Consider the following 17,395-nt stretch of genomic DNA (forward strand, 5'->3'; position numbering starts at 1 on the left):
ACTTTTTGAGCTTAAAGCAGTATTTTTTAATTAAAAACATTTATTGAGGAAAAGAAATTCTTAAATTTCATATGTATAACATTGCTTGTTTGATTTATATTTGCATTTTAATTTAGAATTAGACTTTATTATAATTAGTTTTGCCATTGAACTGTCTTTAGAGCATAACTTTTCTGTTTCAGATCGAGCAAATGCAAAGTTAGACACCCAAAATGGTCTTATTTTTTTGTAACAGAATTTCTGAACTCTGTCAAACTCTCTCGATTATATTCATGTTTTCTGACAAAGCTCTCACATGCAAGATGAATTCTTTTTTATGACCAATTTTACTTAAATGGTAAGTTACAGAATTTATAGATAAAGGGCAATTTGAGAAAATGTTCTCACTGTTACAAGCTAATTTTATTTTTTGGATAAAGTATCTTCTAAATTCACACATGTAAGTTCAGTTCAAAGTGACAGCATCATACTTTGTGTGAAGTTCTGGAATTTTTGGAGAATTTTGCATCATGTTATTCAGTTGAAGTATATAAAATTATTAGCCCCCTGTTTTTTTTTCTTCCCAATTTCTGTTTAACAGAGAGAATTTTTTTTAAACACATTTCTAAACATATTAGTTTTAATAAGGCATTTCTAATAGCTGATTTATATTATCTTTGCCAAGACGGTAAATAATATTTTACAAGATATTTTTAAGACACTTCTATACAGCTTAAAGTGAAAAAATATATAGCTTAAAGGGGCTAATAATATTGCCCTAAAAATGGTTAAAAAAGAAAAATGCTTTTATTCTAGCCAAAATAAAACAAATAAATGATTGAAGTGAAGAAGAGAGAAACCAGACCAGGAGACTCAAAACGAGCTGAATTCATTTATTGAGAAGTGTTGGTTAATCTGTAGTCATACAGCGTCTTTAGGATGTCCATGTTGCCGCAGAGCCTACTGGATGTCCGCAATCTGCAAGTTCTTTCACAAGTCTGAATTAAGACAAAAATATCCTGTCTATATTGTCCTGTTAGGAGGAGGGGAGATGGCTAAACAAAGCATGCAAATTCAGTATTGGAGTCAGCATGATACCTGGCATATACGTGTTAAGAACCGGCCCAGCTACTGACCACACCAGTTAATCAACACAAGGGTTTCTGTAGCAACACCTGAAAAACCTGCTCGTAGCATTTGCATGTATTTGGCTTAGCCAGTAGTCAGAAAGTCAAAGGGTAAAAATCCCTCCTAGCTGGCATGTTCATTAAATTATATAATTAAAAATCAAAGAATATAACTTTTCAGTTATATGTAGATTATTGTTCATTTGAAATTAGATTATATAAAATTATATTTCCACAAAATCATCATATTAAGACTCATACCTATTATACATTTAGCCTCAGCTGTCTTGAAATAATTTACAAATGTTCTTTTTTTATTCTTTACTGTACACTTTTACTTTGAAAGATATAATTTCAGTTATAAAAAGTACATTTTGTGTCTATCACAACATTCTGGAATTCTGTTACATCAGTAATAAAAGAAGTAAAAATCTTTTAACTTTGGTGGGAGACAGGAATTGTTCTTCATTTGTACAAAAGTGTTAAAATCCTACCAATTCTGTGCTTTACATCAAGATGCTAACCTCAACATCATATGGCATGTCTAAGACAGAATTGTGTGTATTTTCGTCACGTTATTATTTTAAAAAGTGTATAAAAAAAAAACATTGATAGATTACAATAACAGTTGATAAGTAATGAATCCACTGTTGTTGTATCCTAAACATTTTGCATAAGTTAATAAGAAGAGTAATGATAAGCCTAAATAACGCTAACCTAACTCGCACCAGAGAAAATGTTATCACTTGGAGCAAATCACACGCTTTTCCCATCAGTGCTTAACAGATTATGTTTAATTGCTGAATTGCTGTATTTACATACAATACGGATAAAAGATGGTTTGGAAATATTTATTTGATTTAGTATAGCAAGCAAACAAAAATTATGAAAACTTATTTGATATATTTAATGATAATTGAAGCTGAATGTATATTCAAAGACAGTCAAGCATATGTATAGTGAGAGTATTTAATGTATAAATGGGGGATGGCATGGTGGCTCATGACTGTGGGCTCACAGCAAAAAATTCCCTGGTTTGAGTCCTGGCTGGGTCAGTTGGCGTTTCTGTGTGGAGTTTGCATGTTCTCCCTGTGTTGGTGTGGTTTTCTTCCGGTTGATCCAGTTTCCCCCACAGACATGAGGTAAATTGTTCGTCGTGTGTGTGTATGGGTGTTTTCCAATACTGGGTTACAGCTGCAAGGGCACCCGCTGCGTAAAATATATGCTGGAACAGTTGGCGATTCATTCCGCTGTGGCGACCTTAAGATGGATGTGATTCCTCAGTCTGAATTGTCAACAGGCTGTAATGCTCCAAAAACAGCCTTGACCCTGACAGAAACAGGTGTGAATATGTTAGCGCTCCTGGCTTTTCTTAAAGGCTGCTAAAGAGCTAATGGCCCAAAATACATGTCTGTTATATTAAGGGACTGCAACAGGAATCTATACGAGCAAAAAGATCTTTAACAGTGTGCTTATAGAAAGAATATGTTTAGATTCAGCTTAATATCTAAAATAAACATCTGCAGGGGCACAGCTCTAGATTTTTCAAGATCATCAACTTCTTTATCTCATAGTTTACTTTAAACTGATTGAAAGATGACCCCGGACCTCACTATTGGAAATCAATGATCTATGTTCTTATAAAAGCAAAAATAGGTACACTTTAAAAACTGGTTAGCTAATGCAAATACTCTTAATTAACCCATAGTCTTTGGTTAATCTCTGTTAATGCTAATGCTAACTGACACTAATAACAGACATATATTCATTCATTCGTTTTATTTTCGGCATAGTCCCTTTATAAATTTGAAGTTGCCACATGGAATGAACCACCAACTTATCCAGCATATATTTTACACAGCAGATGTCCTTTCAGCTGCAATCTATCACTGGGAAATACCCATACACTCTCATTCAGACTCATACACTACGGACAATTTAGCATACCCAACTCACCTATAGCTCATGCCTCTTGTACTTGTGTGGGAAACCAGAGGAAAACCACACCAACATGGGGAGAACATGCAAACTCCACACAGAAATGCCAACTGACCCAGCTGAGGCTCGAATCAGTGACCTTCTTTCTGTGATGCGAGAGAGCTACCCACTGCGCCACCCTGCTGCTCAGAAACACATTTATTACATACTCATTTTGCTAATGTTAGTTAATAAAATATGTAGCTGATGTGAAGCATGATTTGATCATGTTGTAAAATGATGAGCAATAATTTTATTGATGACACACACATCCATGTGACCAATATTTACGTATTCATGGGTGATTCTGTAATTGCAGGCACATTTGTAGTCCAAAGGCTATATTTGTTTCAGCATATTTGTTTACATGTTTTTATTTTTTAAATGGTTTAAATTTTGATTATTTATAAAATGTGTCACTTATTGTCATAGGTCACATGATGTTGTATGGCACAACAATACATTATGTACTGTAGAAAGTGTCAAAAATCATGCTTTCTTGATTAGTCAGTGTATTTTTTCCATCATGCATCAAAATATATTATTTGATAGAAATGTTTTTTTCCTGTTTATTTTTTTTACCATGTTAAACCTTTTTTCTATTTCTTATCTAGGACATTCAGCATGCAAGCAATGGAGATTCAAGTCTGTTTCTATTGATACAACAAGGCACAATAGACCCGCCCCCAAGAACTGCTTTAGATGAATATAAATACATCTCACATTCACCTTTAACTGCCTGCAACTGCCCAACAGGCAGTTCGTGCACACAGCTGACACTTTAAAGAAGTAGAGGATGCATTAGACTCCTTTTCTAACTTATCCTTGTCATTATTATAAATTCAGGTGGATTTTTCAGCAAGAATTTCTGTGCTCAAGGTTAGTAAACAGGTGTTTCTAAGATCTGCTTGCCACCAATGTGCAATGCATGACCTGCTAACATTTAACCAAGACGAAAGAGTTGAAATAATCTGCTGTTGACTTACCTGCATGGAGACTTCTTCAAATGAAATCTCAAAAATTGCACACTCTTAAAAAAAGGGTTCCAAAAGAGAGTTTTGGCAGCAAAGCCATAGAAGAATTTTTTCTTTGGTTCCACAAAGAGACTTTCAAGAACTATACAATTCTCAAACTGAAGAACACTGTTGATTTAAAGAACCCTTTTCCTTTATCAAAGAGCCTTTTTGTGGAATTTAAACATTCTTTAAATGTTTTACAAAACCCTTTATTTTTGGGAGTGCAAACAAAGCAGAGCAACTTCATGATGGATGATTCTTGATATTCAACCTAATGCTGTCAAATTATACCCGAGAAGAGAAGATTAAGAAAAAATTAAACTGATAGAAAAAAAAGGTTATTTTAGTGTGATGCTTCAGTCAATACAATGAAAACAGAAAATAGCCTTTAGCTAAAAATAGCAAGAGCTCACATAGTGTAGATGCTTCCTCCTCACACAATCCAAATCATCGGAAACTTCTGCCCTGCCCAGAAAGATCAAATTAATTTTTTGTTTTAGTTATTTATCTATGTTCTTTTTAAGAAAATGATTTGATTTGAATATGCAGTGTGTGATGATTGCCATTGATATTTATGCGGTTTAACGGAAACCTCTATGCTAATAGATTTACAGTACCTTCACAGTACAATTTAAAAACAAACAACCCTATGACCTTGACACTGCTAGTGGAATGGTCAAACTCTTGTTCTGGAAGCCACAGTCCTGCACAATTTAACTTCAACCATAACTGAACACATCTGATCAAACTAATTTAATTTTAATTTCCTCATCAATTGCTCTCCATTGTATAGTTTTAAACCTTTGAGTTTAAAGAGCAAATTCTGAAGAATGCTGCTACCTACTGACTTCTATAGTACACAATCCTAGGTTCCACACAATTCGTTCATGTTGTCCCAACATAAATCGATTAAGTTAACTTAATTATTTTAACATATTATAGTGGAATGAACATAAAACAAATAGAAAAAAATGGTGTTGTTGCAACCCGTTTTAAATAAGTAGTTAAAACAAGAAGCAAACATTGTTTTTGAATTTAGAAAACAAAATATATCAGTGGGTGCCAGCATTCTTCAAAATATAATCCTTTTGTGTTTAATAGAAGAATCAAGAATCCTCAAATAGGTTTGGTACGATGAGAGAATTTTCAGCTTTGAAAGAGCTGTACCTTTAAGTCTTGTTAGAAGTGGTTTGGAGTAGGCTTGGAACTAAACTCTGCAGGCCTGCGGTCCCCCAGGAACTGTCTGACACCCCTGTTCTACAAGATGAGTTACAGTAACATTACAATTTTGCTTTCATCCCACAGTAGATCATCAATTACCGGGTTGTATTTTTAGCAGAGTCTTAAGCGCTTAATTGTGAAATATTTTAATGACCAAATTCCACACCAGATTTATTGCATCTTTCTGAACTCTTTTAGGTGGATAATGGGGGTCAAAGCAGCTCTACCGAGGTACGAGCTCTACATCTATAATGTGGTGCTTTGTTTGGCGATGCTCTGGGCTGCTAAATATATATTTGATGTGTCCAGCTGTGAGTATAAATGAACACACTAAATGCTCTTCCTAAAATGGTACTAGTGTGTTTTGTTTTGTCATATTGTTTTGTGGAAATATTCATCTGAACGCTTTATAAATGCATCCACAACCATTTGAACACAATAATAGCTCTACTGTATACTGTATGAAGAAAAAGACAGCAGAGCAATCTGCTAGCCTCAGGAAGCTATGCAAAGTACGCAGCAGGGATCGAATGTCAGTATTAATATACCAAAGAATGAGAGACTGGGAGAGAGAGAAAGAGAGAGAGAGAGAGAGGTGGATGGTATTATTGTAGGTACACAATTATATACTGTATGCTCTCACAACTTTACAAATTGATATTTTAACAGAATAAAAGTAATAAAAAAGATTGAAAAGTATTATTGTGAGTTAATGACAAAAACAAATATAGTGACAACATCATTAAATATGCATTGTTTAATTCACGGAAACATCTATCTATCAAAGATATTAGAGAATTGATACAAGTTACTGTGTTTTAGGCCAAAAATATACAAATACAATTATTAATTTGTATATACAATAAAAAATAAATTAGCTTTGTTATTTATATATTAATATACTGAATCTATTTAGAAGCATATCAGAATTAAATGACTGAATACAAATTTTTTATTCAATAATATTAATAATAATCCAATAATAACATACTGAATATACATTTTTTGGTATCTGCAAAATATATACATTTATTAATCAATATTGTATATTAAAAATAGCAATAATGAACTGCTATTGAGTGAATATGTAATCATGTAATGCTTGAAAAATGAACCGTAATCTGTAATGCACTCAAGAACGACTGCCTAATATTAGAATTCAATTATGCAATCCCTGTTAGAAATAACCCCCAGCACTTGATCAAGTTCAGTACTGAACAGAGCATTAAATGTCTCTATTATTTCTCTACATCCAGCAAATTCCAACCGAAAGAGCTTCAAGAGCAGCGTTCAGCCAGGATGGTACTACTCAGGCAGAAAAATGGTGAGAATTTTGTGTTTATAATTCATTCTTAAGGCAATGTGAATAGGGTAAAATCATAAACCTATACCTATACTTCCCTAGATGATGTAGTACATTAAAAATCACACATAAAAGTTTCCAATTGGAATAATGCATTCTTTCATTAAACATGCTGATTAAGAAAAATTTGTAGTGCAAAAATCTCAATGTTTAAATCAGGTGCAAATTTTTGGTTTCTTTTTTTGATAGATAATGGCTTAACAGCTTTTAGAGAGGGGTTTTGGAGAATGTCTATTGATTAAAATGCTGTATATAATCAGGCAAATTATCCATCAATATTTACCTAATAGTTAATTATTTGATTACAACAAAATCAAATAATAACTATATTAGGTCAACATGTGACTGAGCGACACCGACTATTACTGACTAATTTGGAAACGTTCATGATTTTCTTACAATACAGTTAGTAAAGTAATAATTTCTGTCTTTTAGGATATATATATATATATATATATATATATATATATATATATATATATATATATATATATATATATATATATATATATATATATATATATATATATATATATATATATAATATGAGAGACTTGCTTTATTTACTAAATAAATGGATCTAATTGGATTTGCATTGTAAACAATAAATAAAAGTTAAAAATGTATTTTTTGTAGCATATTTGTAACAAGTTATGATACACCCAAAATCATTCAGCATAAATGTGCAGATTTATTTGCAATATTCTGTGCAGAAATGGCAAAACAATGTCCGCAGATTCTGTCTAGCCCTAGTCAAAAGTATTTTTAAAAACTAAGGTTTACACATTAGCCAAATGCTGAATAAGCCTTTTATTGAATATAGTTTGTTAGGATAGGAAAATATTTTGGTCAGGATACAAGTATTGAAAATTTGGGATGTGCCGATCGATCTGGCTGGTATCTGCCGATAATCACATTTCATGACTCGATCGGTATTCGCCAATTTGGCCGATCTCATGAACCGACTACAGGTGTTTGTTTATGAGTTTACAAAAGATGCACAAGCACCCCCCTATATTATACATAGCCTAAGCTTAAGTAAGATGAATAAATGTATTGTTTTCTGTAAAGCTGCTTCTGGCCATGACACGTTCACACCTAAATGGTTATAAGAGATGTGTTTAAGGGATTATATGCAGCATCCTTTGTTTATTCTCTTAAGGCAAGATCTTCTCTTAAGGTTCATACTTAGAGGGAAAATGTGCTTAAAGCATTCTAAAGCTTAAAGCATCAGAATCGGTGATCACCATGACAAGGAATTGGTACACTCTGTATCGGCTGCAAAAATCCTGATAGGAGCATCTCTATTGAAAAAAAAAATCTAATACAGAGAAAACAGAGAAAGTGTTTCTGAATGCACATTACTAATCAAAAATCTGAAAAATCTTACAGTTTATTTTACAGTAGAAAATATACAATGTATCTTGTGCAACATGATCTTTACTTATTTTTTAATCATTTTGCCATAAAAGAAAAAAATATATAATTCACCCATACAATTCAAAAATATGCTAAATAATATTGCTTATTATACAAATAAAAACCTGATTTTGCCTGCAGTGTCTCATCTCAATTTAACTAAAAGAGTGAGCATTGACTGATTTATCCACGTTTCTTCCTCAGGATACGGCTGATGTGGAGTGGATGATGTGGTTTTCCACGTTTCGAGAGCACATCATCTTCGCTCTCTCGGGTCATGTGATCTTTGGCAAGATCTGCTCTCTGCTGGCTCCTCAGGTTCCTCCTCAACCAAACACCTGCTACATTGATGACTGTAGAAATGTGATCTGTCAGGCTGATCGAGTGCTTGTGTCTGTTCCTACAGTACAGGTCTCTGGTGTTCATGGTGTATGGGGTGCTGGCGGTTTGGAGCAGTATGGGCTGGGCGTATGTAATGCTCATCCTCTCTCATTGCGTGCTGCTTTACAGCATCTCTCTAGTCAAGCTCAGGTGGCTCTGCTTTACCGCTGGACTTTCCACGCTGGCCACTTTTAAGATGGAGCCCTTCATTTCCTGGCAGGTACTAAAAATGTCTCTGACATTGGCAACATGTATTATGCCTTTTCACAGTGATGGCGACATAATGTAATAACTTACTGTATTGACTGTTTAACATAATAACTTTAGGTAACAAGATATAATTGGTTTCTCCGTTTCCCTCTTTTCCTCCCTAAGTAATGTTTAATGAATAAATTTCAGGAGGAGCATGCACAGACGTTTCAGCAATTCTAAAACATCATTGACAATCGATCTACTCCAATCAGCATTAGACCAATTCCTTATAAATACTAAAAGTTGTCCACCTGCATTATCTCACAACTTTAGCAACCCTCCACCACCCCAACACCTCACCTCTTAAACATTATCTACCCGGGGAAAGCTTTCTTGGGCCGGGCTAGACACTTCACTCGAAACCCAAGGTCTTTTTCTGTCCTGATAAGGGGAATAACAGAAGTTGGGTTGTCTTCCCCGAGCTCAGAGCCCTCTCCCTGGACAACACGCCAAATAAGCTTTATTCTTAAAACATCTTTAAGTGTGAACTCGTAAAATGCCCCCCATTTAAAAAAGAATATTCGTATAGATTTCTGAGTGAAAATAGGTAATATATTTCGGTGTGTATCTTAACAAATCAGATTTTTCAGATTTAAACTGATATATTAAAATAATATTTTAGTCATTGAACATCTTTAGAAATAGAAAGACCACATTTAAATTCATGCAAAATACTGCAAAAATGACAAATTACAAAATTTTAATTTGCAAAAAACATTTTATATATTCATTGTTTCTCTTGATTTTGGCTCTTTTTTATTTCTTATTTTTCTTATTTATTTTCTTATTTTATTTAATATCCTTAACATTAATTGGGGCTACTAATTTTTGGACCCCTCTAAATTATTTTAGTAGATTAACTTTAGATTTGGCTTCAGTACTTTTTGTTCATTTGTGAGGGGTACTCATATGCTGAGCACTGTGTGTGTGTGAGTTTGTGTACAATAAGATACAAAATAATAGTTATTACTGTTATTATTACAGTGCATTGTTATGCAATTTTCATCATAATCATTTTTTAGTATTAATATAATTAAATAAACGATGTTGATCATAAAAAATGTATATGTAAGTATATATTATATATATTTAAAAATAACTATTGTATTTCATTAGTACTTTAGTTATAATAAACATAAAAATAATTGTGTCTTTCTTGTCATCATTATTGATATTGTGGATATTTAATATTAATAATAATAATAATAATAATAATACAATTAGAAGAATTTAAATGTACTAATTACTAATTAATTAATTAGTAGTTGTCATAATTGTTATTATTATTGCTATTTATAATGCTATTTAATACTACTACAACTACTACAAGTAATACAATAAAAAATAAGTCTTTTTATTTTAATTGATTAAATAATCATAATTATAATAAATATAAATTTCAATACAATCGGCGTGGCAGTGGCGCAGTACATAGTGCTGTCGCCTCACAGCAAGAAGGTCGCTGGTTTGAACCTCGGCTCAGTTGGCATTTCTGTGTGGAGTTTGCATGTTCTCCCTGCCCTTGCGTGGGTTTCCTCCGGGTGCTCTGGTTTCCCCCACAGGCCAAAGACATGCGGTACAGGTGAATTGGATAGGCTAAATTGTCCTTAGTGTGTGTGTGAATGTGTGTGTGGATGTTTCCCAGGGATGGTTTGCGGCTGGAAGGGCATCCGCTGCATAAAAACTTGCTGGATAAGTTGGCGGTTCATTCTGCTGTGGCGACCCCGGATTAATTAAGGGACTAAGCTGACAAGAAAATGAATGAATGAACATAATACAATCCTACATATACAGTTGAAGTCAGAATAATTAGCCCCCTTCAAATGTTTTTCTTCTTTTTTAAATATTTTCCAAACTATATTTAACAGAGCAAGAATATTTTCACTGTATGTCTGATAATATTTTTTTCTTCTGGAGAAAGTCTTATTTGTTTTATTTTGGCTAGAATAAAAGCAGCTTTTAATTCTATAAACACAATTTTAGGGACAAAATTATTAGCCCCTTTAAGCTATGTTTTTTTCTCAATAATCTACAGAACAAACCACTGTTATACAATAACTTGCCTAGTTACCCTTACCTGCCTAGGTAACCTAATTACCTAGTTAAGCCTTTAAATGTCACTTTAAGCTGTATAGAAGTGTCTTGAAAAATATCTAGTAAAATATTATTTACAGTCATCATGGCAAAGATAAAATAAATCAGTTATTAGAGATAAGTTATTAAAACTATTATGTTTAGAAATGTGTTGAAAAAATGTGCTCTCCGTTAAACAAAAATTGGGGAACAAATAAACAAGCGGTCTAAAAATTCAGGGGGGCTAATAATTCTGACTTCAACTGTATATATATATATATATATATATATATATATATATATATATATATATATATATATATATATATATATATATATATATATATGTATGTATATATATATATATATATATATATATATATATATATATATATATATATATATATATTTATTAATTTATTTATTTATATTTGTTGTTCATTTAAAATGTCTAATCTTTCAGGCAGGGTTTGTGACTGGCGGTTTCGAGCTGCGTCCTCTTCTGTTCTACGGTGGCTGTGGTTTCACCATCATGCGCTGTATGAGTTTCGCACTTGAAAACTGTGAAAAAAAAGATGGAAACTACAGCATCCTGGAGCTCCTCAAGTTCAACTTCTACCTTCCCTTCTTTTACTTCGGGCCCATCATGACCTTCGACAAGTTCTACGTTCAGGTCTATATCCCAACAAGCTGAACGACATGAGACTTTGAATGTTTTCTCTTTTTTTAATAATTGTCATTCTACCAGGCCAATAACCCAAACCTGACGAGGAAGGATGGCGAGATGTGGAATATTTCCATTCAGGCACTGTTACATTTGGGTGTTATTATTATAGTGGCTGTTCTCCTTCACTTCATGTACATTCTGAGTATCCCGAGTGACATGAAGCTCCTCAAACACATCTCTGACTGGGCTCTTGGTGAGTATGAGTGTGTTTGGATTCATCAGTGTCCAAAAGATCTAAATCTACAAAAAAGGTGTCTCTTGTTTCTCTGTGCAGTTGGACTGGCCTACTTAAATCTGCTGTATGACTGGGTGAAAGCGGCTGTGATGTTTGGAGTGATAAACACAGTGTCAAAACTGGACCATCTGGAACCTCCCAAACCACCCAAATGCATTACACTGCTTTATGTCTTCTCTGAGGCGTAAGTGAGACAGTTATTGTCCTCACTATTTGTTTTATTAAAGAAGGTAGTTCATATTACAGTTTAAATTAGTACAGTACCTGTTTACTCACGGTTCTGCTACAATGTTATTGAACCTTTTTTGACTTACAGACGTTTTTTATGTCCGTCATCCATTTAGTGACAGTAAGAATTGCCACATGTAGCTTTAAAAGGATTATAGAATAGTCTTGTATGGTGAAAAACAAACAAAATAAACATGATAGAACATTTTTACATCATGTTAAAAATATACTAGCAAAACAGCATGCTAGCATTGTGTTAAATCATGAATGGAGGACATTTGCTAAATGCTGTTTGAGTGTTAGCATTATACTAGCAGTGTTAAATTATATTTTTACTTCTGTTTGGAATTTGCCCCATCTTAGAGGCATGTTAAAATGAGCAGATAATTTTAGCAGAATGTTAAATCATAGAAAAAAATCATGCTAGACATACTAGCACTGAGCTTAACCCTCCTGATAATCACAGGTCAAAATGACCCAGGCACCATTTTAACAGCAACAATGTTTTTTTAATCTTGAAGTTTGGTGATGTTACTGAAAATGAGACCAGCATTAGTGTAGAGGCCAGCTAGTGAAGTTCCTCTAAAAGGTGCTTTAGCGACAGATAGGGGCCATGGTCTTTAGCCTTCTTGTTAGAGCAACCGAATCCCATGCAAAAAGTCACTGGTTCGATCCCAGCTTGGAGTGAGTTGGGTGGTGTAGGATCGGCGGGGGTTACATTGGTGTGATGACCTAGATGGGGGTGAGGTTAAGGGGAGTGAGTGTAGCGGAGGCCAGCCAGTGAAGTACTGTGCAAGTAAATCTCACTCCTCTGACCTCTAAAGATGCTCTAGTGTCAGATGCTAGAGACTATGGTCTTTAGCCTTCTTGTTAGAGCAACCGACTCCCATGCGGACAGTCACTGGTTAGATCCCAGCTCGAAGCAAGTTGGTTGGTGCAGGACTGGCAGGGTTACATTAGAAAGAAAATAACCTTTTTAAATTTTCATGAAGGTTGTACACATTTGCTGGCAGCTAGCTCTCTGCAACTCTCACATGGTGAGCCGACTGAAGCTAAACAGGTCTGTGCCTAGTCAGTACCTGGATGGGAGAGCACATAAGAAAGCTAAGTTGCTGCCGGAAGTGGTGTTAGTGAGGCCAGCAGAGGTCACTCAGCCTGCGGTCTGTGTGGGTCCTAACGCCCCAGTATATTGATGGGAACTCTATACTGCTCAATGAGGGCCATCTTTCGGATGAGTCGTTAAACCAAAGTCCTGACTCTCTGTGGTTGTTAAAAATCCAAGGATGTGCTTAAAAAAAAATAATAATAAAATAAATAAAAAGTAGGGGTTTCTGCCCGGCATCCTGGCCAAATTTATCCACTGACCTCGGCCCATCTTGGCCTCCTAAGTATTCCGATGTCATAATTGGCTTCATCACTCATTGTCTCCTCCACCAAAGAGCTGGTGTGTGGTATGAGCTCTGGCGCAATATGGCTGTCGCTGCATAATCCATGTGGATGCTGCACACTGGTGGTGGATGAGGAGATTCCCCCAAAAATATGCAAAATGCTTTGAGTGTCCAGAAAAATGCTGGAATTATTATTGTAATTATTATTATTATTATTATTATTATTATTTATTTTTATTTTTTATTATTATTTTCAATTTAGGGTACAACTGTTGTCATTTTGGTCAATTGTGAATAAAAATCTATTTCTCTTACTTTTATGAATACTGTTTTGCTAAAACATTTATGCAAGTACTTTTATAACTAGAAAATATAAACATTGATGAAATACTGCACACTAATGACGGAAAACCTAGACATTCACAGAGTCTGTGATGAAGATGAGGTTGTTTCTTCATGGAAAATAATTGAGAATTGAAATTACATCTCTTTATGTTTGAACTTTAGTGAATGTATGGTGTATTCAAAATTCTAGGGCAACACAATGGTTACATGCATAAACAGTGTGATGATCCATGTTAGACACATGATGGCAGTTTGCTAAATATTAGAAACCCTCTTCTAAAGAACATTATGAATGTGCAGAACCATGATAAAAACATGCTGGTAGTATGCTAAAACATTAAACATACGCAAAAAATATAAAAATAAAACAATTAAATTATATCATAAATTAAATAAAACAAAAAAATATATATATTTATTTTATTCTTATGTAGGCTATAATAGTTTTTTTTTACTATTAGTTTATACATTTATTATGTCCACCTTTTATGTATTCCCACGTGTATAATATATCTGTATTTATGCCATAAACTTCCACATTTATGTATTTCTTTCTTTATAATAAATAAATTGTAAAGATGTAAACAAAATGGGTAAACTAAAACTTTAAATGTGTACAGGTTAGTTGGAGTGAATACAGTCGTGTGCAGAATACAAACATCCGTAATCTAATTATAATAACATAGCTATAAAATCAGTTAAACTTCATCTTTACTCTAAAAATGAAACACCTTTTTTCTTTCTCTCTTTTTTTCAGACACTTTGACAGAGGAATAAACGACTTTCTCTGCAAGTATGATTGATATTCTTACCTTCTTTCTTTTTTTACCCAACAAGCACCAGAATATTAACAGTTAATATTCCTAATCTCCACAGGTATGTTTATAATTATCTCGGCGGGAAGCATGAGAATATTCTGGATGAGCTGATAGCCTCTCTGTGCACATACGGAATCATGGCCCTCTGGCTGGGACCAGGCTGGGTGGTTTTCATCTGGGCTTTCTTAAACTGCTTTGGTTTGAATTTTGAACTGTGGACTGTCAAGTTCTTCACCATGGAGCCTTTTATTTCTATTGAGGTAACCGTGCTTATACTTATCTCTGTCTAGTGCTCTCTCTAGTGGTTAAATGTTCAATTACTGGTGTTAAAATGTACTCCGGTGCTCTCCCTGGCGGTTAAACTGTATATTACTTGTAGCTCTTAGTAGTGGTACAACCGGTACAACTCAGTAGGATAATGTCATCTAGAAAATGTTTTCTTCCGCCCACAGATGGCGATATCAGATTCAATGTCACGCAGGATCAGGGCTGTGTTTAATACATTCAACTTTTGGACGATTGTGCTGTATAATGTTCTGGCCCTCAACAGTCTTGAATTTGCCAAACTGGTGGCCAAGAGATTGTTACTAAAAGGTAAAGTACTGAAGTGATATTATAATATTATTTTAGAATATAACCATTGCTCATTGTAAGTACATATATTGTATACAGCTGCCTTCATTTGACATATTTTATTACTTGGCTATAACCTTTGGTCGTGAACACAACAAATACATCTGTTTAAATGTTTTTTTTTTTTAAGATTAAATTTTATTTTGAATAAATCCTTTGGTGCTGAAATAAATAAATAAAAAATTGTAGTGAGCCATTTTTGTTATTATTATCATTATTATTATTATTATTTTATTATTATTATTTTATTTCATCATAACTAGACAGACAGACAGACAGACAGATAGGTTTGTAGGTAGGTAGATAGATAGATAATTTCAATAATTTTTAATAGACAAATAAATAAAAAAAACTATTGAATTTATTGTTTGGTGCTACTAAAAAGAAACAAAAATAAAAAATAAATAAAAATAATAATAAAATAAAAATAAATAAATAAATAAATAAATAAATATACTATTGAACAATACCCATTCTTTTCTTAGGACAATTTTGAAAAAAACATTCTTGATCTGCTTCAAATGTTCTCTTAAACTCTTAAATATTTTGTTTACCAGGTTTCCCCTTCACCACCATCACTGTGATGTTTGTCACCTACTGCTTGATTCAGCTGATAAAGGAAAAGGAAAGAAGACAAGCTTTGATTGATGACCCTGACCCGATTCCCCCTCCTCCTCCACCAGCCCCTGTTACTGCTCCGACCTCCACTGACCCCAGCAGCATCCAGATGGACACCACTGCTGCCCAGCCCACTGAGACCAGCAAGCAAAAGGCAGAGTAGAGACACTCACACTCTTATTAAACATCTGCGGTTTAATTTCGCATATCCGCTTGTTCGGTGTGACATCACAGTTTCCAGGTCCAAACTCTATATGGTATACATATGCATACAGTGCATGGCATAAACAAATACACCCTCTTTTCAAACTCAATATTTTGATCCATTTCATCAGTGACATTTATATTAATAAAAAAAATAAGATTTTAGTCACCTAATGTCTTAGAAATAGAAAGATAGTACATTCAAACTGTAATGAGGTGTTGCAAAGAATTACAAAGTACACAATTTAAATTAAATAACTTTTTTAAAAGTTTATCTTGAATTTTCCTCTTTATTTATTTAATTCATTAATTATTTTTCCCCTAACATTAATTTTACTGTTCTAATTTTTGGACCATGATCCTAAAACCAAGTTATTTTGATACAAAAATTAGTTCCAGTTTGAGCTTTGGTACTGAATAATCTAATGTACTTGCATACATTTTATTATTTAGCATTACTGTAAAGCATCATACAAGATAATCATTTAAAAGAGATCTGTGTGTTTGGTGTCAAATATACTTGCGCTGCTAATATACTTTCACAGTGTACTGTAACACTATTGAAAATCATGATAGTAATATTTATATCTATCTCAGATGCTCAAAAAGTGATACATCTTTTATAAATCATTCAAATATTGGTGTGTGGAATGCAGCGGAGCCTGTGGAGCATCATGATTTAGTAAAAGATTTGCTTTAATATGTGATGTGACTAAACAGTGGTCATCGACTTTTATTGAGTTTTGTTTATTCAAACACTTGGGCCTGGAAACAATAGTCCATATACAGTATGTTACAATTTAACAAGCAGATTGGAATTATGGAAACAATCCTAGTCTAGAAATATGTAAAAAAAAAAAAAAAAAAAAAGGTATTTTAAGTACACTGTAAGGACTGATGCTGCATTTGAAAAGTTTTTACAGATTGCAACCTCTACCATCACTGGCTGCTTTTAAATTAAGCCTAGTAATAGTTTTACATCTGCAGTTAAAAAAATAGATAATGAATCTTATTACTACACATTTGATGACAGATTTCATTTAAATGAAATAGCAGAAGTGATAATTGCCTGAAAATGAAAATGCTCTCAATGTTCACAATGTTTCTTTGTGATATGCATTAAAAACATATTGGTTTGTGACTTTTGTGTATATGTCTTTCTTTCAACTTGCACATTTGTCTCATTAATAATTTAATTATTTCTTTTTAATATTGTTATATTTACTATTAATAAATCATTAATATGAACTATTACTTTTTTTTAGCTCAACAGACTCCTAATTTTCAGCTTATTAATAGTTATTAAGGTAGTAATTAGGTTTAGGTTTTACATTAGGATGTAAAATAAGATCATACAAAATATGTACTTTATTAGTACTAATAAACAGCTA

The 17,395-nt window shown here is 33.3% G+C and overlaps 1 protein-coding gene across 1 annotated transcript; it reads left to right on the forward strand.

Annotated features, from left to right (window-relative positions):
• Window positions 1-3,822: 3,822 nt before the first annotated feature.
• On the forward strand, window positions 3,823-17,145 carry hhatlb (hedgehog acyltransferase like, b). Its single transcript, NM_001077390.2, is given in 12 exon segments — window positions 3,823-3,962; window positions 5,519-5,631; window positions 6,577-6,644; window positions 8,307-8,420; window positions 8,509-8,703; window positions 11,272-11,481; window positions 11,557-11,728; window positions 11,810-11,954; window positions 14,489-14,524; window positions 14,608-14,809; window positions 15,002-15,143; window positions 15,740-17,145. Coding segments are annotated over 11 exon segments (1,614 nt in total). The 5' UTR covers window positions 3,823-3,962; window positions 5,519-5,525; the 3' UTR covers window positions 15,964-17,145.
• The last annotated feature ends 250 nt before the right edge of the window (window positions 17,146-17,395 follow it).

This window comes from Danio rerio, chromosome 24, assembly GCF_052040795.2.
Source record: "Danio rerio strain M-AB ecotype USA chromosome 24, GRCz13ab, whole genome shotgun sequence".
Classification (NCBI taxonomy): Eukaryota; Metazoa; Chordata; class Actinopteri; order Cypriniformes; family Danionidae; genus Danio; species Danio rerio.